Source organism: Strix uralensis, chromosome 20 (genome assembly GCF_047716275.1).
Source record: "Strix uralensis isolate ZFMK-TIS-50842 chromosome 20, bStrUra1, whole genome shotgun sequence".
NCBI classification, from domain to species: Eukaryota; Metazoa; Chordata; class Aves; order Strigiformes; family Strigidae; genus Strix; species Strix uralensis.
The window spans coordinates 11,199,279-11,224,699 of NC_133991.1; the positions used below are offsets into that span (position 1 = coordinate 11,199,279).

Genomic DNA, 25,421 nt, shown 5'->3' on the forward strand with positions numbered 1-25,421 from the left:
TGTGCTTTCCTTTTTGTTTTTAATAATTCTATATATGAGCCCTTAGCCTCTCAAAATACTTTTGCACACACTTAACTTTACACAGTGAGAGAATTTGTAATTCCCTTAAAATCAGTGGCAGTTTCCATTGTTCACCTGCTTTTCATTACCTTTGTATTATTGTTAAAAATATATACACATGCATAGATACGAACATAAAATAACTATTCCTGAGGATTAAAAGGTGAAAATACCTATAATAGAAAGCCACTGAAAATAGCTGTGAATGAAAACATGGCAAGGCTTAAAATTAATCAGGCCCATGTTAAATGCCATTTAATATAAAAAATCTGAGTAAAAAAACAAAACAAAAAAAACACAAACAAAAAAAATCACGCACACACACCCCCCCAACCACCAGGAATACCACACCATTAACTATTAAAATTCAAAAACCAGAATTTTAGATTTTTGAAAACAATTAGATAATGCTTAAGCATAAATGAAAACCTTAAGCAATCTGCAATTAAAAGTAGCATGATGACTCTCATCCTAATTGCTATTACTGTCCTATTTCCATGTCCTGTTTCCCCTCCTTTCCTTTTCGTCATTTTAGATTAAGCCCTTTCAGGTGGACGGCTGCTCTTTCTACAGCCACATGTAACCCTTGCCTGTATTTAGCACTCCAATCCTACTGATGTGTCTGAACTCCAGTATTCTCACTCTGCCACTGTAACCGTCCCTGCTGCGTGGTTCCAGCAGGCTGAGCGCAGTGGGATCCTTTGTCAAGGTAAGAGTCTGAAAGTTCAGATACTGAAGTCACACGGATGAAGCCACAGAACTGTTGACTGGTTAGAGCCCTGATAACAAGATTTGAGTGTTCAAACTGAAGCTAGTAAACTAGGACCGTCAGCCACATGCATAACGTTATCTACTAGACCGAAATCCGTTCTGGTACGCTAAAACGTATGTATATATATAAGAAAGAAATATTGCATAAGAGGGGAGAGAATGGAGGGAAGGAAGGGACTATCAAGCAAACGGTTAATCTCCGTTTTCATCAGTTCTTAGGCTAATATAGACAGTTTAGTAATTCATATTCTCTCACTGGTTGGCCAAGAAACAAACATTTCAAAACTTATAGACATGTGTGTCTCATTTAAAGGAGCCCTGGCTTGCTGATCCTGTAGCACAGGCAGAAGGAGCACTGAGATGAGGCAAACAGCATTTCAGAGAAACACATCTAACCAACAACTGCTATTTATTGCATAAAATCCTACACTGCATTCTGAGAAGCAACATATTAAAAAAAAAAAAAAAAACAACACCAAACCCACAAAAACGACACAGCTAGCTAAGCTTCTATTTCCCCAAAGTCTCTTGTGTCAGACTCTTGCTACTGATCTGCCAACCACAGTGAGAAAAAGCAAACCTATTCATCACCACCACTTTGCAAATATCAGGGTCTTTTTGAACAGGCCCCAAAGTAGTCCAGAACCTTTAGTGAGGATAACAGACCTTAAAAAATTTAATTGCATTATTTTCAACACTCATAAAATGGTGAAAAAGGTGCGTGGGAGGGTGTAGCACATAGGTGTGAGTTTAAACAGATATTTGACAACGCTTAAAGACACATTTGATGGCATTTTGTTGGGCACGTGCAGAAACAGCTGCTACACTGTTCATGCTGTCTAAGATAAACAGCTCTATTTCATTTTTTAGAGCACAGCAGTGAGGGTATTGCAAAATTCAAAAGATCATAGCAAGCTATTTCAAAGGTCATAAAGCAGTGGAAGGAGAAAAGCAGCAATTCATCCAATTAAATCCATCTCAGGCCAGGAAAGCAAAACCAAGTGAATATTTTGTAAGGCCTTATCACTGCCTTGATCTCAGGAAGGAAAACGAATTCTGAAGAGATGATGCCACAATTGTTATTGCATTCCAGAAGTGCATAAAGTGTGGGTAGCCAGAGCCTCTTAAGGAACAAAGCAAGCAAAAAAAGGTTGTAAATACAACCCTAGGTTGTAAATACAAACGTGTTCTTCCGATGACATTATAGATCAGGACCAGTAAGGTTTTAATGCTGGCTTCTGCTGTGGCAATTCTTATTTGGGTCAGGAAAGACATTCAGGTCCCCCAAACTTTATTTATTTTTCTTCCCTTTTATGTATAAAATATAGCATTAAAAGCTGTCAGATGATAGCCCTCATCATATAAATCTCTATAGTGACTTTAGAATCAGTCACTTGCATTTCCCAAACTCTGCAAGCACCTCGTAACATCCTTGCAGCAGAAAACAAAAGGAGTATCAGCCAACAGATGCACTGTAAGGACAATATCCCAGCAATTCAACTACTCATGAGAAAAAGAAACATCTTGCTTGGAAAAGGGAGCTGTTCTCAATTACTTCAGTTCACTGAAGAAAATGAAGAACTGCAAAAAGCATTATTCTTCAAATCAAAAATTAATCAAATAATAAAAAAGTTACTTAGAAAAACTGCAACTGTCTTCACTAAACCCACTGTAGGTAGTTCGCTCCGTCAACTGGACTCAGTCAATCAGACACTGCTCCACACACAAATCAGCCAATTCTAATAATAACCTCCACAGAGGTCAACAATTCATCTCAGTACTAAACTCTACTCTCCGATACGAAAAACAGCGTGAAAAAAGAGCTATTTCCTCCCTTTCTTTTCTTTGCAAGTCTCTGCATTTTGGAAACTTGCAGCAGTACAAGGATAAACAAAGGGTTATACTTTATGGGAAGGAAAAGCAAATTGTTTTTCTGCTTTCCAAAAAAACAGCTGGAGTCAGCAGAACATCATCTACTAGGCAAATGAAAAGACAGACACAGCGTGACCCATCAGGCTCAGCCATCCAATCGTTACCAGCCTAACTCTCTTAAAGATTAACTTCTATTTCTACTAAACTTCAAAACAACTGAGGAAAAATCCATTCTAACCAATAACAGCAGCAACTTTAGCATGTTTACAATAGGAATGAACATAATGAGAATGCAGAACTAACTGTCAAGAAGACCAAAGTTTCCAAGTTTTAATGACAGAATGGAGAGGTCATCCAAGAAAAGATCACTCGGGGAAAGTCCTTCCAAAAGTACAGCAAAGCAAGCAAGTACTAAAAAACATCTGATCTTAGAATAAGCTTTACTGGGACTATCACCCACAAAAATATAGGTGAAAACCTACTGGAAACTATTCTAAAAGTTTTTAAGTACAGTTACTCTCTCCTTCTGGGCTTTATAATGACTCACAGAGGAAATGTGCTACTTGAAAGCTGTGAAAAGGCAAAAGTAGAAAAACACTATTTTGAAAATCTGAATCAAAGTGCAAGTCCTGATTAAGTTCTTACAACCAAGAAGTCCAACCAGTGCTGGCTTAAGCAACATTGATGATTAAGAAATGGGCTCCAGGCTCCCTCCAAACAGGGACCTGGCTACCAGCTGAGGATTTCATGGGCAGCATCCTGGTACCTGATATTCTGTGCCTTGGTTTTTCCATTTCCAGTACGCAAGTGTTCTCCACGTTGAAACGGTAGCACAGGTAAATTCTTTAGCATTACAGTTTCTTAGTTTCTTCCCATCTTTTTTTTTTTTAATAACTAAATTAAAATCTGAAATGAGCATATTTTTTGTGATTATTTGGATTCAAAGACGGTTTTAGCTTACTTGTTGCTGTGCTGACTTCATATATGTGGTTTTACCGAGCATACAGGAATCCTAGAAGTTAAAGTTCTCCAAAGAGCCAGACAATTGTTTGCTTAATGAGTGAACAAAGAGAAGGCACGTTTATTTTACATTATTTTTCAATTACTTCTATGACAATCTCTACCACCTTTTGGAGATTCATATCTGTACGCCCATAATAAACCAAATCACCTCCTGTACTCATCTTTGAAAATTCACAAGAATATCCACTTCTCTGGATCTTTCCATTGGTCTATGCTCCTACAGAAAACTAAAACGCCAGTCCTTTTCTTAAATGGTTTTCAAAAAGCTCATCCTCTAGCTTCAGTAATGGCAGTGTGAATATACAGACAGCAGCCAAGAAGAGAAAAGCAACACATGCCTCTCCTCCCACTTAGCTTTTAAACAAACAGCGCATTGGGAAAATACTGTTAAGAGGGACAGGGCCATTAAAAGTCATGTCAGCTCTAACAGAGATTAAGCCAATAAATCACAAAACATCCCACTATTAAAACTTGAACCACTGCTATTGGGGCAGCTCTTCATCAAGCTCCACAGCTTTTTTTGTAAGAAATAAAGCTTTAAAAAAATACATACCTATAGGAGTGTATATATATAAACCCAAAAGCCCAGTTCAGGATGGAGAGTTGGGGGCTAAACACTGCGGGGATTCCCCATATCCATAAAAACTTGGCAGTTTGCTGCTTCACAGCCAAGCGCACAAGCTTTGGAATCCCAGAGGCAATTAAAAGACTACAGGTATCCCAGCAGTCCTTCAGCAGGAGCAGAGCTGTGCATCTGTTATCCATGACACTGCCACAAGTCCGATCAGTATCTCCGGCTGTGCTCTGCACGCGTGCCCTCCTCGTTCATGAGGTACGGATGATGTACGTGTCTAAGGGACCCTGCATATATACCAAATATAATACGTACCAACAAGACCTGTTTAAAAAAAAACTACCCAATGCATGTGGAGGACCAGTACTTTAATAAGAATTTTCCCTCAGAAGCAAGCACCATCACAGTTAAGGCTGTAATTTTCCCTTTGGTCCTTCCTCAGAAACATCCTACACAGCCTGAATGGCTCCACTAACGAGGAGCTAAAGACGATCTTATCATGGCAAAGTATTCAGACCTAAATACACACTAGAAAGCAACGTTTATGTCCAGAAAAATCCTACCCTAACAGTCAGAACTTGTCTGAGCTAAATCAGAACTTATTTTCAGTTTACATAACAATGTACTCACAAGGGAACATGGCTCCTTACCCAGAGTACAGCTACATTTCCTTCTCAGACCTCACTAAAACGGAGTGTAAAATGACACGCGGTAAACTGCTGCAAATTAACATGCGAATGAATAAAGCTAAAAGGGAATAAAAAAGCCAAATCAGAAGTATCCAGAACATTGCTCTTCAAACACATCCCAACACACTTATCTTAAGACACTACCAGTTGTTTTTAAATTTCACAGCATATTTTAAGAACTCTTATTCTCTACACTTACTTTTACAGTCCAGGAAAATAAATAAAAAATTAAAAAAAAATCTGTTTGTGATATTTGCCAGGCTTTCATCCCCTCTATCTTGACTTTGTTTTTACTTTTTAATGAAAACCATTTTAGTAAATTGTTCTTTTCTGTCTTTTTCTTCCTGTCAGTTTAATAGGAAAACTTCCTTTTTCCATAATTTTCACTGCTTGCTTTTCCCCAATTCTATGATTCCCTCTGCACCGATACATCTCATCCTTTTTTGGTATCAGTTTTAAGAATTATCCTCATAATTACTGTAATTTTTTTTTTAATGCATATTCCACACCTTGTATCTGTGAGGAATGTTTCTAGTGTTGTCCAGTTTTATTTCAAGCTACTTCTCTGTGTGAGTGTTTATACAATATGTGGGTATAGGCAGTATTAGTACAAAATCTTCTTAGGTTTCTGCCTGTAATCCCAAACCATGGAAGAAATTGCACCTCTTCTGAGTATGAATATGACATTGGGATAGGATACAGTCAGCAAACACAAGGAACGCTGGTCAGGGCAGAGATGTCCAAGCCTAACCTACATCCTACGACAAAACTGAAACCTGACTGAGAAAGCAGACTACTGGATAAAAAAAGATTTTTCTGTTTCAGTGTGTGAAGAGGTTCATTAAAGATGACATATGCTGTCTTAAGTGTATAGTGTTTTTAAACACAGTTTTCTGAGCAAATTCCAAAACACATAACTTTTCAACCAAAATTATTTGCCTTTAATCATTTGAGGTATTTGCCAGATATCACTTTAAAAATCTGTGAAGCAGTGGTATTGTGTATTTTTAAATAAATAGCTACAATAACCCACTAGAGCTATGCTACTTTTCAGTCACTGGATGTAGCTTATAATCAATTAGTAGGTTTTTTTGTAGGTCTTATGAAATACACAGCACTCTGTAGTAATGAAATTACAAAACTACATTCTTAAGTCGTGCAATCCAAAGCGGCCAGAAAACAGATCCACGACAGAGAGCACAGAAAGGGAATATACAATAAATAATGGGTAGAGTGATACTGTTGTTGCAAAAGCATTGTTTATTCCAAGGAAAACAAATCATATAAGTTGTTTTATCTAATATTTTTTGCTTGGTGGGGTTTTTTTTGTATCACCAAGCAAACCAAATTTATTTGTTTATAAACTGTATAAAGTAATATTGTTTATAAATTCCTCTGGGTTCCTTCTAGATGAAAGGCCCTATGTAAATGTTATTACTCTCACACTGTCACATACTTTCCAAAACTCTTCTATTGTTCTTGTACTTCCTTCTGTTTAAGTATCACCCATAAAAACTGAGCAAAAGAGCAAACCAGCAGGATGCACCCTACTGTGAAATCATGCTTGCCATCCAGGGCCTTTTCATTTTTATTTTTTTTAAATCATAGTGGCATTATCACTAGTAAAACACTAAAAAAACCCATCTAGAAATAAAGTGAAAAAGTAAAGCCACAAATGCTATGTACACCGTCCTCACCCGCCTTTGCAGGGCAATATTGATAATAAATGTCATGTTCACAACAGACCCAGCCCTGCAACGAGTCGCATTTTGTGCTATCCTGGATCAGAAGAACAAGAATTCCCTCCCACAAGCTTGTGGAAGGACCACATATTTAATTTTTTTTAAATTGTCATCATCATTATTGCTATCATTATTGCTATTATTATTATTACTACTACTATCACTATTACTACAGAGACCTCCTTTCTCTGTCAGTTCTATCAGGGCAGTTTTAAGTATTTTAATCTACAGGTCTAAGACCAGCACCAGAGCTTCTACTAAAAATATCTGTGACCTTTAACGTTCATTAGGCTTGACTGTTTTTATTTAGCACAAAATTGACTGATTTCAGGACAAATTGTTTTAATCTCGGGTTTACTTTCTTTTCTTGTTCAGAGAATGGGACAGTGATAAATAACAATGTTACTTATAGAGGTTGCTGTTTCTGTACAGACAATGTAAGACAGCTTTGTTTTGGCCTGTAACATTAAGGATTTGGGTGCTTTAGATAAAAATAACTTGCACAGAAACAAACAGCACTTCCTGTTATACATATAATTTTTAAAACTGTCAAACCCAGGAGATATGATAGATATACATCTTGGGTACCAATGGCTGCTTTCTGTCTTTATGCAATTTTTCTGTTGTATTTACACTTTCCTCCAATATAGCAAAACACCCTGTAAGCAAAGACATTTGTTTCCATAAATCTACCAAGTTGCCCTGAAGACCTTCGTAAAAATTATTTCAGCTTTAGCCTGATAGCGATACACCGATTCCCACATTCAGGAAAAACACACTCTTATAAATAATGTTGTTAAAAAGTAAAGGCAAGATCAAACCAATATTTCTCGGGGAAGGCAGTTAAATTACCCGAAGGAGTGTGTGTTCATATATATGTGTGTGTGTGTATATAAAAATAAAAACTGCTTACATACAATTCACAGGAACATACTTGGCTTCTCTCACTGATCAAGAAAATATTGTGAATCAGGAGCTCCCTTCCCACCTGCCTTAAGGACTTTCGATCTAAACTGAAGAGTCTCCTTCCACAGAGGAACCCTATCAATTATTATACCATGTGGGATATCCAGGATAAATGCCACTCACTGATCACAGCTGGGAAGGGAAACGTACATTCTTCCAGAAGTTCTGTTTGTAACTCTTCAGGCATTAAACCTTTTCCTAAGACATCCAGTGTTTTTACTTCAAAGCAAAGAGATCAAACTGCTCCCTGTGTGCCGATCGGGGAAAAGGAATTCTAACAAAGCTAACAAAAATGTACAAAAGAAGCCTAGATGATTTCCAGATCAGATCTGTGACAAACTGAAACCACGATATTTCTTGCATGTGAATGTCAGTGAAAACAAGAACACCAAATCCAAATTGCAGATTAGAGTATCAAACACCGTTTGGTTTTGGAGGTTTTTTTATTTATTTTGAGAGGTGCAGGTGGGGGGTGTTTAACATATACTGAATAATTTTTGGCTTGCGGTTAGGCAAGTCTTTTGAGACTTTATATACAATAAAGTACTCTGACTAAAATCTGGAAAATTACCTCTTAAGGCTCTAGCTGTACAGCATCAATAGAAATGTGGTGCCAGCTAATGGCTGCAATAACTGTCTTCATCCCTAGAGAATAATGGATGGAGAATATATCAATATGAGGAGTGGAAGGGCCAGAGAAACCGAGCAGGCACTAGTTATCGGACACAAAGATGATGCCACATGCATGATGTTATCTGTGATAATCTTTACTTAGGGCCCAGGGGGTGGGAAGGATATTCTTTACAGAGAAGAAAGTATCCATCAGGCCATATTCATAATCATCGATGTTCCACTAAGTAAGCATTTTTGGAGAAGGGTTGAAGGAACACTGATGTAATAGAAATCAATGAAATTCAGCATTTCTGCATCTATTGTTTAGAGCAAAGTAGGGGGGAAAAAAAGCCTGTACATCCCTTTCATTTCTGATCATTCATTCACATGCAGTATTCAGAAAAAAGCTCCGAAGGAAATCTTAACTGAACCACAATAAAACTCTGAACTATTTAAAAATCTATTTAAAATCCACACCTTGACATTCACAACTACCAAAGGAAACACATTCTTATTACAAGTATCAAATGAATTTTTGAAGTTTGGTCAGTGAAGGATGTGAAATTACTGTTTGGCTTTATCTTTCCCTTTCTTAACAAAACCGAGTTGGCTCCAAGCGTAAGCAAGTAGAGAATGGAGATCCGTATGGAAGGTACAGCCACGAGTTCTGTGCAGACTGATGCTATGCCTTTCCTTAGCAGACATTGAAAAATAAGAATACCACACAGGGCGGATTGTACGATATCCTGGTAATTTCTCTGCAGTATCTACAGTGTGTTTTCTCTTCAAGTTTAAGCACCTGTCTTAAATTCACACACCAGGACTGCAGCACCTGAACACTGAGTTTTTGTTACAAAAGCACAAATAAAGTGTGCTGGCTCTCTGCCATCCATGATTTGACTTAATCAGCATATTTCCATCTAATGACATGCAGAAAAAGAAAGATTAGTACTATGTCAAATTTGCTCAAGAAAAATCAGGAAATGCAGGAGTTAAACATTCCAACAGCAGCACGAACTTGACCATGTTCTACATCCTGAATATTTTATGGTATATTTATTACAACAATATATTAAGCTACACATTCAACCACAAAAACAAAAACAGAAAGACAAATACTACTCATGTGCAACACAGCTGCATTAGCATTTCTGAGGAGCACCAAACTTCAGAATTCTTGACACTGGTTTTAATTGTACACTCTGCATTTAATTTCTATGTATAAATAGTCAACAAAATGGATGAGAGCTTCTGCTTAATTATGTTTGCTCTTCAGTGAGGTTCTAAGGCTCCCAAGACCACTTAACTGATATGGATGGAAGACGTGATTTCCACAGCCCCACCAAATCATCTTCAAAAAAAAAAATTCTTTTTCTACACAGTGGTTTACACAGTAACAAAAATGTCTTTGAAGAGCTAGTGATCCTCACGTAGTATTTTTGACATTTTGTGCCATTGCTTCTGACCAAAAGCAGTCAGGTAACGCAGCTGAGAACCTTCTTCATGACAAAAAAATTCTCTGGGCAGCCAGTGACATTCTTACTGCCACTGTCCAGCTGAGGATGGGTCGAGATGGGGTGCCAGCTGACCATCCTGCTGAGCAGGGATGCTTCAATAATGGAAACAAAGAGGCCTAGAAGACCTTTTGCCAAGCTTCCTTTCCACAGATTTCTACTTTTCCAGTTTAAACTGACACTGCCCTTTCCTAAATTAAAAAAAAAAAAAAAGCAACGTAGCGAAAGAGCCCAGTTGCTGCCCAGTTGGCTGACTATCAAAAATCTACACAGCTAACTAGGTAGCTCATTTACATCAAATTTCAAACACATCAGAGTAACTTAAGCCTTTAAAGATATACTCTTAGGTCAAAGAGATTTCAGCACATACGAAATCTGAAAGCTTAGACAAAAGCTTTACTGCAGCCTTCAACATACCAGAGCGTAACACCCGCTTGATAGCATAAGCTATTAAGTGAAACAACTAAGCTTCAAAATCCTCAGGACAACTATTCACCAGCACAGGTCCAAGAAACCCATTCATCTAGGAAAAAAAGCAGACGTCTTTCTGCTCAGTGCCACGCCATCACTGGCCACAGGCAAGGTGGGGTGGGGACGGGGGAAGGGCTGGGGTGGCAGCAGCTCCAGCTGACTGTTGGGTCCCCCAGCTTTCTGAAATGCCCAGGACAAATCGAGGGGTGTCTTTAACCAAGCTTTGGAACCCCAGAACTAGAAAAAAGTTTGAGAACATCTTGAGTTTCTTGTATTAAAAACACAGCACAACTGGAGAAATACACTGTGAATAATGACATTTCAGGAGTTTAGATTTTCAAATAATTTTCAAAAAAAAAAATAAGCTCCAAAAGCTTCATTTTATCCTCTTAAATTCCATCACTGTTCCACAAAAATGCACTGCAAATCAAAAGTTATGGTTAGGAATAGGATACCTGTTTCTCAAAATATAGTTCAGTGGATTGATTTTTAAAAACAAGTTGTAGTATCTTTTTTTAAAAAAAACAACTAATAATTGTAATTAGAAAACCACAAGAACTGTCAAAATACATACATCACTGAGGGCTTTTTTTTTTTTTTTTTTACTTTTGATCTAAAATAAAAGCAATGCTTGTACCTTAATTCTCTTTGGTGGAATAAAAAAGAGGAGTGAGGAGTAGAAGGGCACAAACAAGTCCCTTCCCATTTGGCTCCTGACTGAACCCCAGCAGATTCCCAGTATCTTACATCCATGTATAGGAAGAAACTGACACCTATTGGCAACTTTAATATTACTACATAAAGCTGCTTTTCTTCAAACTATTGCAAGAAACAGCTTCTCCTAACTAGATTTTTCTTTAAATACAGATAATATAAGAAGATAATTTAGAACTTTTCCAACTGTGACTGAAAATACATCCAGAAAATTTCAGACTCTCCTTTTTAACAATGAAACTGATCCTTCCAAAGTAAATTATGATCCCTCAGTAATCTACAGATTTTAAGAGGCTGTTTTAATTGATAAACAGTAGAACTAGTCACTAACTGCTCAGAAAAAAAAGTCTTTTGGGGGGGGAGGTGAATACTTTCTTGGTATTTAGTATTACAACACCCACAGTCTTGGGAGCAGGTAAATGACATCCTAATCCTAACCACATCCTGTGACAGAGCAGAGCACAGGCAGCAGAAAACCATTTTTCTCTACTAACGTATCAATTACTGTGTTACAGATGTTGAGGCAGCAAAGGGACTCAGAGTGGAGGAACAGCTTTTGGAGAGCACCTTACCCTTACAATCCATTGCCTCCTACTGAGAGGTGAGTCGTAGGGTACAGACGAATAAAGGGGAGCCTGAGCAAACAGTTCCTTCATGCTCAAGATATATGCGAAAGCACCTGCAGGCAAATACCTGCCTATAGTTTTTCTACTACACTTCACTGACCTGTGTGAGCTTTGGGGCCTGCTAAAGTTAAGGACACATTAAAAAAAAAAAAAGTACCTGTGCCTAAGGAACAACAAAATATGCAGGCAGATCGCTGTCAATGTGGTTTCAAACTGCTGCTTATGTGTACAACCTGAACTCGAAACCTGAAACTTCTGCACATATTTGTGCAAAATGAACAAAAGAATTTCTCAGCTACCCATAGATGTCACTTATTTGCAACAGTTAGCAATTAGTTACAGCAATAATAAATATGCAAAAGAGAGATTCACAGAGTAACATTTGGGGTTTTTTTAAAGCAACAGATTTCCTGCAACTCCAAATGAAGGCATGGAGACCTGCTTTGAGGACTCAGAAATAAACACACACACACAAAAATCTGTTTTATCTTACTCCACCACTAGAGCAAAGAGACTGAACCCAATTATTATACATACTTGTAACGAAGAATTTTTTGGTGAAAGTACAGCTGTCAAAGGCGGCAATTTTCTCCTGCAGGACTACAACAAGTATCCTGAAAACACAGAAATGGAACGTGTACTTTAAACATTAAATGCATTGGTTTAAAGATTCAATATCTAAATGTAATTATTTCAAAAGCATCGATATAAATTCTACAGTGATAAACTGCCAGGTTACCAATACATGGCAGTTATTGAGGATTCTCTCTCATCCCTACCACATAACCTTCATTTCAGGAAGTACACAGATCTGATACAGAACAACACAGCATATTTATGATATACCTCCTGCAGTAAAAGCTCCATTAAAAAGAAAGAATGGAATTGCAAGGATCCTGAATTACTTTCAATGACTCAAATAACAATCAAATCAACAATCAGTAGAACACAAGCTAAATTTTAAATAATCCCATTGCCCATCTCATTGCAAATTTATTAAACCATCTTATTTAGAAAAGTAGGGTGTTTTTTTCATACCAAGAATATCAGCACACAAATACAGTTGAGAGAAGCAGAATTTGTGTCAATTAGCAAAATTACAGGTGTATGTTTATGTATTTGCTTGTACATGTACACTTCTATTGTAAAATAAGTGTTCATTACTTGAAACAAAGAACAAAAGCCACATGATAACTATGCCTCAAACACTGTCTAAACGAAGAGGCCAAAGATGCAAATTTGGAAAGTGAAACATCTTGAAAGCTTTATAACTAGGATACATCTTCTCCTGCATTGCTGACTTCCCACAACCAAGCCCTCAAACTCCTGAAATGAAAGAGCCACCTGGGAAGCTGACAAATAAACAGATAAAATCTACCAGCTATCCGCAACATTTAGCAATACAACATAATTAAGAATCTGATTATTTTCTCATTAGGAAGAATATGAGACAGTATTTTTTTTAATTAGCTGACAATATGGAGCATTATTAAATGTGGTTCTAGTAATTTTAATTGTAAAGATATGATGTGGCAAAAAATTAATTGCATCTCTCAATGACTAGAATACACACCTAATGCTTTATCTGAAAATTATGACTACACATTACAGTGTAAAATAATAATCTTTAAAACGATGATGAATCACATCAGCCTCAACACACATCCAGTGTGAAAACCAGCCATTCCGTCCTCTTGGGTTTTTTTCCTATTTTTAACTGTTTAGCCACAAGAATACCTCCTTCTTATCGAAGGAGAGCTCAATATCTGTAAGACTCTTTGGCAAAGGACTACACTAAAATCAAAATATATACCTTACCCACATGCTTGCTTATGTTTTCAGATATATAAATAAGTTTTGAGTCACAATTTCCACCTAGAAAACTGTAGTACTGCTCCTCCAATAGGCATGATTTATCTATGTGTCTGCTATTAGATTTTCTTATTATTTTTACCAACACGATCACAAAATAACATAGATTGAATCTGTAGTTCCCAAGATGACTCCTGAAGCCTGTCAGATAGGCTGGTGTTACGCTAGCCTCCTTCTATTTGTCTGATACAGAAGCTGATTGAAGTAATAAGTGCTGTTCTGTATCTCAAATTCTTTCAGGACTTACAACATCTCATCCTGGCATTCTGTCGCTGCTCTGTTTATCAGTATGCCTCTATCTAAAAACAAGAAGTACAAATTCTTGGAAGGAAGGTAAAAATCAAGGGACATTATCGGACAGAAGTCTCTCATGTTCACAGCTTTACAGACCTAGAACAGGAAGCACACGTACATTTTCAGAGTGAGCAGCTTACTTGCCAAAAGAAGAGGGCAGAACACCTAACTCAGCAAGAGGGATTCAGATGTGTTAAGCCACACAAGAAATTAAAGTAGGACTTCTTAGTTGCTTGTAGGTCGCTCATTGTGAAAAAGATGATTCCCCACCCCCTTCGGATTTATAAATCTCAGTTTTTAGAAGTCATAAACTCTGCATATATAAATGAATATTAGTTTGGAACAAAATAGTAGTTTTAGTCAAGCAACGTATCTTCCAATTGCTTAAACTACAGGAGACAAAACCAAAAGAAAATGTATAAATTCTAACTTCTTCCCCAAGGCCTAAAAGAAAGTTAACCAATGAATGATGGAAGGACTTTGAATGCATGTGCAAGTGTAATGCATACTTAGAGAACCTATGTATATTTGATTGTCATATATCCCAATCCTGTAGACTTTTGGTTTCTACTCTTTGAAGATGTACAGTCTTTCTGCATAAATGAAACCTACCAGATGGATGATTCTAGAGTATAAATACATAAATAATAAACAGTTTTCCCTTCTTCTGCAACTCAAGTTTTATTTTAAATTCAAATTTTGAACTCCATTAGGCTATAGTACAGTTAACGCACCATTAGCACTGCGCTTGGTCACATTTAATGCATTTTCAATCTGAAATAGCGAGCTTTCCTCGGATAATAACAAAATCTGATACGTTCCAGAGAAGCAGCTACCCTGGATACAGCCACACAGCTTTGAAGTAGCTTTTCCACTTTTACCACTTAGGAAAAGAAACATTAGCACCTGGAAAGACTTTTTAGTTGGGAGAAACTTTGAATGATGATTTGCCTTTTGACTGTTTTTACAATTGGATTTTTCTTCTGCTAGGAGGCCAGACTGGAAAGATTTACTATCATCACACTGCACACAAGGGAACTTTAAATTTTTCAAGGGACAGTTGCACAGATAAGTACTGAACTCCTTCGGACAGCTTTTAAAGGAACAGTGACCTATTCAGGGCACATAACTCTCACCAACTCAATCACTTCAGTGAAACTTGTTTTCGATATAACAAGCATACCCACATCCTACAGTAAACAGATTGATGGGGATAACAAAAACGACCATCCTTTACTACTTTAAATATTCACACCACCAAAATATCTCCTCATTATTAGATTAGTTGTGGTATTAAAGGTATTTTTTCAGTTGTGCCACTTCTCCTCTGTAACTTCTACTTGACCTAGTGTAGTCATTACTGTTCAGATTTTGATGGTACAATGGTAGACACATGTCTGTTTAAACAAAACCTTTGCAGCTTCTAGAGTTGGTTGAGGGGTTTATATATATATTTTTTTTAAATATTTTTTTTTCCCCATTCAATCTCCAACACTGCTAACCTTCCTCAGTTGTATGAGTTTGATACACGCTCATATTCTTCTGTGGTCTTCACATACACAAGCATACTACCTACTGCCATACAAAACAGGCACATAAAACATATCACTCTGATGTTTTGTTTTGTTCTTAATGATTTGTGTTATTATGCCACCATCAATTGTGGCAAGAAAATACGTATTGCCAAAGAAATGCAGTAACTTCTGCATTCAGCGCTCTACCTCTCACACAGGAATCACATTCCACAACTTCCATCGGGTACTTAGAGACACGCAGTGACTGGTAACAGGAATGGCTGGGTGGAAGGAAGCATTAAAGCAAGCAGCAAAATCATGGACTTTGGTCAAAGTCACTGCATCAAATTCTCTCATCAGGAGTGCTGAGGGATCAAGATCCTCGTGTAGGGATCCTGCATTTTCTCTTCTTTCTTAAAAAGATGCTGTAAACTACAAGGGTGTTCAGTTTGGGTGTCTTGAAGAGATAAAGGTCTAAAGTGAATTCAGAAAAATTTGAACTCATGATTCTATGGAAACTATAGATTCTATTCTACTTGAACTCTATGATGCTCAGCCTTCTAAGCCATTTTCCCTCAAAAATTAGATGATGTTATCCCACCTAAGAGATGCTGCTTTGTTATTTGGCTCACAGGAACATTATTTCATGTAAACCACAGACTGCACACTAGGAATTTTTTGTATGTGCAAGAAGGCAACATATGACAGAACAATGGAACACAAAGAAAAGAGACATAAACCCTTTAGTGTTCTATACTGTTTAAACTCTCAGTGATCCCAGTTCTCCATCTGTAGGTGGATAATAGAGGATTCCAACAGTTCCTGCTCACCCTCATCAAAACTGGAAGAAGCTTAAATGATTTCAGATGCAAAATGGTTTGAACTTCTTAAATGAAAGCCACTGGAGAAGCATATTGTCGAATTCAAATGGAAATATTACTTGAGAAATGAAGAGTCAAAGCTATGTTTACAGGAAAGACAATAAAGTCAGGGAGCGCATACACCAGAAATTGTATTCATTACTGAAATTTTACATGCCCTAACATGGAAAGAATGTAGAGCAAACATCCTTACCTTTTATTGCAATGCAGATCATAAATAGGAGTTTTGAACTGTATGGACTTGACCATCTCTCCTGTTCGCAAAGAATAAAGGTCCACACAGCAGTAAGGTGGGCTTGTGCTAAAATGAATGAAAAAAGATTTTAATGGAAAGAAAGATTTTTTTGTAAAATTACTTTTAAATTATTTCAGCCTCCCTATATTATTTAGCATGCTAAATGAAAAATCCAGCAATCTAAGCAGAATGCTGGAGAAGAAAAGGTCAATATAAACATTCTACATTAAGGGAAGGTATGAATAAAATTAAATTATGATATCCACAATGGTCAAGAACCTGTATCGTGGAACTAATTATCAAGCACTTAGTTTCCTTTGTCACAAATAAGACTTTGGAACAGTAGATCTGACCAGCAAAATACAAGCCATTTGATAGGCATGAAGTTTTAGACCACATTCTAGTTATTTAAAAAACATTCCAGAGAGTAACACTTTCCTAAAGGGAGTACTTACTTGCCTCTATGCAACAGCTGAATCGTATGACTTGATTTGATAGAGACACATTACACAGAATTTACATTACATCTCTGATGGACTTTTGTTTGAACTATATAGATCTTTTCAACTGCTTTGTGTCACTTTTATCATTTTAATATAAATAAAGCTCCAAGGCCATTCCTTAATAAAAAGGCTTGCTTTCTTTTGAGAGGGAGAAAGTGCTGAGTGTTCCGATAGGCTTGAGGAAGGTAGTGGTGGAAACCATTTTACAAGCTGAGGAGAGGCTTTGATGTGGCAGTTCTTTTCCATAACACCTTTTTTCCCCTCCAAGAACGCATTAAAATGTTGGCTACTTCTAGGTCAATGAATATGAAGGAGCACAAATCGCCAGCTGTACAAACATATACTAAGTATTGGTAAAAGAGGGTGTTTCCCCTTGCCCGTATCTGTTTTATTTTACAGAGTTTAACACAATTCCTGACACAACACTTGCTTGTCTTTTGGATCTGCTCAAGCTGCTCGAGAATATTCTGGAGAACTAGAGTATAAATGCCAACTGTTTACCTCAAATGCCTCAAGACAATAAAACAGTACATACAGTAAATATGCAGCAGAGAAACAATATACAATACGTGCACAGAAAGACAACTGTCAAAGAATAATAGAAAAAATATATTTTGACATTTTGCCTACTGAACTTCTTCCCAAAATATACATTTTTCTAGGCACATACCTAGGCTAATAACTAGAGGGTGCTATTTATTACTTTTAAGCACTTCAAAGGCACTTCAAAAACACTTTTAACACAGTGAGACTCAAGTCGAGTTACTTTACATTAGAAGCTCATTGCTGCTAGAAAACACAGAAAACCACAGCAAGGTCTATGTATAAACTTTTTCTTGTTTTAAGTACATTTATTACCTCCAGGAAATCATTATTTTGACAGAAGGGTACACAGATTCTTATTTCAAAACAAAAATCAACGATATAGCTGAAATTATATTAACATAATTGATGCCGATTACTATTTCCATATAAGCCTGTGTTGAACAGTTCCATTTTGACTTGACATATAACTAACTACATGACTACAACTCTAGAGTATGTACCTTTAATACATATTGCACCAACAAAATTATGGGTAATAATCCTGCCACTCAAATGAATAATTATTACTATGTCATACCTTTCTTTTGACTGATCACGTAAGACCATTCTACCAATACTTATTTAAACCACAATGGCTAAAATCGAATAACTTGAGCTCAAGTGCTACTAATCAAGTAGTATTATTATATTATATTATGGACTAGATCAGAAATACTCTGATATTCTACATAGCTCCAATTCAGAAGCCTTTCCAAATGTTATCTTTCTTTTAATTTCATGGTACACTGCAATCCACGATCAAAAAATAATAAGCATGTTTATTGTTTTTTGAAGTAAATACAAAGACAAGGTCAAATACATTTGAGGATGCTCCTAGGACCTAATCAACAGAATCAAATGGCAACAGCCAGAAAAAGTCGCACTCGCAGTCCTTTCTCGTTCCACCATGCTTGTGTTCCTGGCAGCACAGACACTCAGCATTATCACGAGTCTTCAGATAGCCAACAATGTTTTCCTGGAAAAGTCCCATTTTTTGCCTAAGTGCTTTATCCACCAACTATGACACAAAAGGATGGAAGCACAAACACTTGCTCTTTCCTTGGCAATCTTTTCAAAGGTGGAAAGGTAAAAAAAAGTCTCCATCGCTAGAAAAGATTTCTCTCTCTACCATTTCCTTCTGGTTATTTTAGTTCCTCTCCCTGTTCAAATTAATGGCCTATTATGAACCTCATTTGTGACTGAGCATTCTCAATTCATTAGAGACAACATTCATTAAATTAGCATAATTTAAATTTATAAATTCTACTCTGACAGCTGTGTACCTAAACGAGTAATGACACAATGCTGAGATCCATAATGTCATGTTCTTTTCCGATCAGACCTCAGTAACAACTCAATAACATGGTTTCAACTTGCTGGAGGAAAAAAAAAAAAAAAAAAAATCAAGGATTTCAATTTCATTGTTCAACAAAACTCCATACAGCAAGGATTCTCCAACACTGCAAAATTTAATTTCTTTTCCAACAACATTATTTCTCAACCATTCTTCAAATATGAGCCTTCTGAATGGTCTTCCTTTACCCTCCTTTATATCTCCTCAGCTGGCAGCAAGATCAATTCTTCTAGAACAGGAGAATGAGGATTACAGACACAGATCTAAGGATTCATTTCTCTGCCACAGCACTCAAAAAATAATAAGAGTATCTTGATTAGCCCACACTACTCACAAGCAGTAATAAGAGCTGTCCTTCCCTCCTCCATTTCAGTGATGTGAAAAGTTCAGGCTTAGTGGTTCTGTGTACTTCCCCTACCTGGCCTCTGATACGCAATGGATTCTATATTGACCCATTTTAGTGTATTAAATCAACAGAAAAATAACACTTTGTCCTTGATTTCTCCTGAAGAGGGAATTCTCCCCCCAGGTTAGTTCACCGAAAGGGCTCAGTGAAAGGTCTGACAAGCTTGGAAGTAAGAAAGGAAGTAGAAGCACACGAACTGAGCAATAAAAGATGTGCAATAAGGCTGCAAAAGCTAGAAGTGGCTTGCCACCAGAGTGGCAGCACGACGCAGCTTTTTCTGACACTTTGTGACCTCCACTGAACTACTCCTAATTCCCATTTTTCTTGAAACAGGGAATTCAGGGATTTCTATGGCCCACGTTGCAGAGGAAGTCAGACTTAATTACAGTGTTCCCTTTACATTCTTAAAGTCACAAATCTAGACTGAGTCCTGGATACAGCTTTTAAAAGGTAGACATCTCAACTCCTTTTAACTCATTTAAGAAGAATTTGAACCCAAACCTGCCAACATCAAAAGCAGAGGACGAATGTGTTTCCCTTCTTCTGTAACATTCACATGACCTACGTTATTTCATTATTCTGCTATGTTACCACATAGCAGGAAGATTTACACTAAGCAAAATGCCCCATTTAAATATACAAAAAAATTGCTGGATTCAGTAAGACAAAACATCATTATTGATAAACAGCCTGGAGTCCTTTGCAGGATCTCTAGAAAAATTTACTTAGGCAAAATGCTTTGTTCTTAGCAATTTTCTTCACTAAATTACCAAACAAATACACAATCAAATATTAAAAATGACACCACCTAGGAGAATGAAAAATAACGTTTAGTGTAATCAATATATTTAAATTTCAGCTACAAAACCAGAAGTATCCAATCTACCACAGAACACCACCAAAACCACCACAGATTGCAAGACAGAGCCCCACAAACTTGCAAAAGCATCTCTCGGCAATCGGAAGTTCTCGAAACCTTAGAATTGTAAGAAACCAGAATTACTGCATCTTGCTCTATTTCAGGAATAGTCCTGAATATTCATATCATCAAAGGATCATATAGACATGGTAGGTAAATATGCCTGAAATACATTAGTAGATGACCTATCCTAGCCTTGTTTAAGGAGAAAATAAAGCAAAGAGACTTCTGGCTAAGCAGCTTTTCTTCTGATAAACTGAAGGACTGCAGGTTCATGTATGTCTCATTGATGAGAAGGGCTCTGATCACATTTCAAGTGTACCAGTAATGATTATGTAAAGGGGAGAGATTAAGATAGGAGTGTGAAAACACTGGGTTTTGTAGTCTGGTAATAACATTAACTCTGTCACAAATAAAATTCTTGCAAATTACTCCCACAGACTGACAAATTTTCATTATGTATCCCGATTGTTAAAATAGCTGCTCAGTGCAGAGATATCAACTTCTTTAAAAGTAATGGACACCAATTCACCAACAACTTCAAAATGTTGGTATTAATAAACATACAAATCCACTCAGTTTCTTGTATCTTCTTCTATTTGACTGTTGCAGCGCAGGAATAGAAGAAAAATAACAGATGCCTTGTACAGCTGGCACTTGACTACATCTGTGCTTATGCATCACGACATAACTATCACCTCTTCACAGATTTGCTAGCTATGAGTCACAGAGTTTATAAAAGCTCTGTGTAAAATGTTTGCACACAGAGACAAATATACTGTACAAAACACACACACTTTTTATATATTAAAAAAGGAGAAGACTGATGGAAACAACACGAGGCCAAAATTTTCTGTGCCTATAAAGATTTTTACTCTGCCTGCTCACAAGTGTTTATTTTCCTCCCTGCTGCCTCTCCCCACTCTGCCACGGGATGAACAACACCCCACTCAAAGGGAGATTGAACATCAATTACAGAATGGACTCATGAGCCCAGAAGGAAAAAAAAAAAAAAATAATGTTTGAGAGGCATAAAATTGAAATAGAGCTTTTGCTGAAAAAGCTGCCCACCAGGTCTTTGTAAGGCATTCTTTATGTAAGGCATTTTCCAGTTAATTGTGGCATTTAAAAAAATCACGTCAGGATGGAAGCTGTTTGGCCAACATAGTGCATCATCGTGTATTTTATACTACCTTCATAAAAGACAGAGCTAGAATCTTTAGAAAAAAGAGATCAAGGGAAGCATCTCCATCCACCTACTTTTGCTCTACATGTATACAACGTTAAGCGTGGTGAGATACACCACGATGTCACTTGGGAACAATGACAGAAGTTATGGCATCATAACAGATTATTAGATAGCAAGAAAATAGCTAAAATAATAGGTATGACCTTCCTTAAGGGAAAGTGTACGGTAATACAGGTCATAGTTACAGTAAAAATATTTTCTATCACCTATACTCTTTTATACAGGCTCTGCAAATTTATTTTGGGAAACAGTCAATTAATTACTATTAACAACCAATGTGTCAACGTATTAAAATGACACAATGAATGAAAACTTTAGGAAGAGGTGAAATTGTAACAAATTATGGGATCCCGTGAAGAGGTTACATAGACTGATCTAAGAAATATAGAAGAAACTATCACTTCTCAAGAACACAACACTACAGGGATTCTAAGCAATGTCAGTATTAGAAATAGCCTATCAAAGCTTGTCACAAAGAGCTGTTCTAAAGATTAGTTAAGTTCAGCATCTGTTGATTCAGTTGTTATGCCCTGACGTCCTTTAGCAAAGACGACGTAACCGTCTGCGGACAAGCCCTACAGCATTCTCTACCCAGAGACTCCTTTTGGTAACTTTACTTCACGTGGCGGAACAAGGGCAATGCTTATTTCCAGCTGTTATGTATAAATTGATCCTCGTCTGAGGTGCCACTCGGCAGTATGCTGCATGTCCCTCTCGCCTGCTGAAACTGCATTACAATGAGCTCCATCCTTCTCTAATTACATGAAGAATTACATTACATCTGCCTTGTTCTGTACCCTTTCGTGGCAGTTTCTTTCTCTATTTACTCAGGACAAATATTGCACATATTAGCAGCAGGTTTTTCAGAAGTAATGATCCCTTTTGTTCTCTTTTTTTCTTTTAGTGTGGAAATTATAAAAGATTTCTTCTTCCATCATGTATTGACCTTCTTAATGTGCAGGGCAACATAAAGAGTTTTCTATAATGAAAAAAAGCCTAAAAAAACTTCCACACATCAGCATACTTGATCTAACTTTCATTTAATCATTATTCCAGTTTTGATACTTCCAGTATTACCTGGCAAGTTATTTAAACAACATTCAACAAATCCATATTCGGATTTGATGCCCTTGGGCTGTGAAACTGTAGGAGTTACTGGGCAGCATACAGGAGCAGCCTAATATAATCTCTGACCTCAGCAGAACAGTGTCCATTCCCTTCCGAAGCTAGATACAAAAAACCCAGATGTAACAAAAAATTACAGAAAATGTCTTGCTAAATATAGCGGACTGATTTATTTTATTAAAGCCTAAAACGGTATTTGTTACTGCAGCAGCTAGAGAACGCTGCTTCCTAGCAGCTAGAAAGTGCTACTTCCATACCTTGGAGGCCAAACCTTACTTTCCTTACGCACATGAGTACCCACTGATAGAAAAAAGTGACAAATCCACAAATGGGAGTTACATTCCCTGGGAAAGGCTAACAATATTTAAACCTAAGAAGCTTCAAGCCTTCTAGCACACGTTTTGCAGATCAGTAAATTTAACACCTGTCAATAAACCAGCTTCAGACAGCGGGTCATGTACTTCCAGCCAAAAGCAATTTGACTTTTATCATGTAGTCATATAGTTACCATTAGTTTACATAAAATCAAAATGATGAATTAAAAAACAAGCAGACAATTATTCTGTCACGATTTGTCTGTTATCTTTAAAGGTTTTTTTCACAAGAAAAAAAAGCTCTGTTTTCATTTCATGTTTCAAAACGAGGCCAGGTGACGGGTTTTATTAGTCTATTCTGAAGTACAATTTAGTTTTCAAAAACATAACCTTTCACTGTTTCTAAAAAATGTAACCATTAGCGTACATATGTTACTACACTGTATGTTCCCAGACTTACTTTTTCATTCTACTATGGTCGCACTGGTACCTCTCCTCACTTTTCTACTGTATTCCTCTTGAGATGCTTTATTTGTTTGTATGCAATTTGCAATAATCTTTTTTTCAAGGCCAGCAGACCCAACATAGGAAACAGCCTTAGTTTTAATTACTTTAAGAAGTGCCTTTAGGAAGAGGTAAAAATATTAAAACTTATATACTGAGATCATACTCAAATAAACTAATGGCACAATCATCTCTTACTAGGCACAGATTTAACAACCTGTGGGATTTTTTTAAAAAATAAAAAAACCCCTAGATGTTTCTGTAAATATTAAAGTTGTCGCGTGCCTTAAATGGAATATAGCTTCAAAATGTACTTTACAAAAGACAGCTTATTTCATCGTCCTGTCAGAAGGGACCATTACATCACCTAGATTTCTGGTCTAATGCAGGCCATTAAGTTTCACCTACATATCTATTCTTACACCTAGCTCAAATGCTTTAAAAGCAGCTCAGCCCGGCACTGGGCAGCATCTCACAGCCAGAAACCAGGAGAGAGAAAAGTGACAGCAAGTCCAAGGAACTGGCCGGACAAGGTATGCCCAAATGATCTGTACAGCAAGCTACTCCAGCAAGATTTTTTTAAAAATTACTACTCTATAAAGCATCAGATCTAACAGTAAGTAAAGAAAAAGCTATTTCCATACAGGAATGAGGAGGACCCTGACAGTGACACAAGTGGAAGTTTCTAAATAGCAGTGCAGTGGTTAAGATTATCCAGTAACCTGTTCTAGCTGTGGCCACTCTGATGCTTCAGAGAAGGGGAAGAAAAGCAAAACCAAACCAGTACAGAGTTAATTAATTGTATATTGGAAAAATTCCTTCCTCAACCTTTACACTGGAAAGATGAAGTTTGAGATTTGATTATGATCTTTGTACTAATATTATTAGCATGCTGAGACCACAAAGGCAATTCTGTTCTCCTCAAGGCTCCTGAAGAAGGTTTGCTCAGATTAACAGATTTCAATACTAGAAGGATCATCCATCTTCTCTTTCCAGGCCATGCACAGAATGTCCCAGAAGCTCAAAGAAATTATTTTTTACCAAGCAACCTAATCTGGTCTTAAAATACTTCAAGCAACAATGAGTCCTCTATTTTTATGGTGAATTTTTCCAACATTCAGATAATTTTATTTTTATGAAACTACTTTTCATTGCAAGAAAGAATTTGTACATATTCTGCTTTTCAGCTTTTATGTCTCTGTCAAGAACACAAAAAAAGCTCATGCATTCAGTTATCTTTTGCATAAGTCAGTAACCACTCAAAGCAATCCAGTCACTAACTAATCTGCACTGAAGTGAAAAAGACTTTTAAGCCTTAAATTGCCTTAAAGGTTTGTTTTCCAGCTCTAGCACCTATTTGTAGTCCTCCTCTGAGCTCCCTTCAGTATTGCAGTATTCTCATCTTTCTGAAGGATGCACACCAGAATGAAAACTTAAAAAAAAATCATTTCAAGGACTGCATTGTTTATTCCTTAAACACCTTTGCAGAAAAAGCTTTCATGAAGACTTTCACCATCTAGTCCTCTGAAACTCCCTGGCTCTCTGCATCCCAGCTTTTCACAATAAAAGCTTGAAAACCCAACTCTGTAAGTAATTTTCTTACTTTCATTCATGGTACTTAACAGATTCATTCAAAATCAGGAAAAGCTGAGTAAGATTTCTAAGAAAGTGACACTTCCCAAAAATGCGTGTGTAGAAGTGAAACACAAAGCAGCAGAGACATTTTAAGTGTACCACAAATTGCAAAAAGTATGGAAGCACTTATTTCTAAATAAGAAAAACCTGTACTGATCTTAGACACATGTTACTACATCTAATCCTTTAAATACAAGAGGAAATTATTCAATACAACACTAAAATATTTGTGTTAAATACCAAGAGATACAAACTTCACTCTTGCATCTTCCTCAAATATTCTGATCAAATATATCGGTCTAGTAAAAAAGTTCCATCTTATCCTCTTACCTCAGCACCTTCATAGTCTCACAGGTATGTAACAAAAATATTTTCAGAAAGTCAAGTCTGCAGAAAC

General features: G+C 36.9%; 1 protein-coding gene across 18 annotated transcripts in view; it reads right to left on the minus strand.

Annotated features, from left to right (window-relative positions):
- The window catches only part of BCAS3 (BCAS3 microtubule associated cell migration factor), a 372,074-nt gene that overhangs the window by 303,423 nt on the left and 43,230 nt on the right, over nucleotides 1–25,421 (minus strand). For all 18 annotated transcript variants that reach the window (XM_074890735.1, XM_074890738.1, XM_074890740.1 and 15 more), the window contains exons 8-9: nucleotides 16,389–16,496; nucleotides 12,172–12,248 (exon numbers count right to left, since the gene is read on the minus strand). In XM_074890735.1, coding sequence (XP_074746836.1) covers nucleotides 12,172–12,248; nucleotides 16,389–16,496 — 185 coding nt within the window. The remainder of the gene's footprint in view (nucleotides 1–12,171; nucleotides 12,249–16,388; nucleotides 16,497–25,421) is intronic.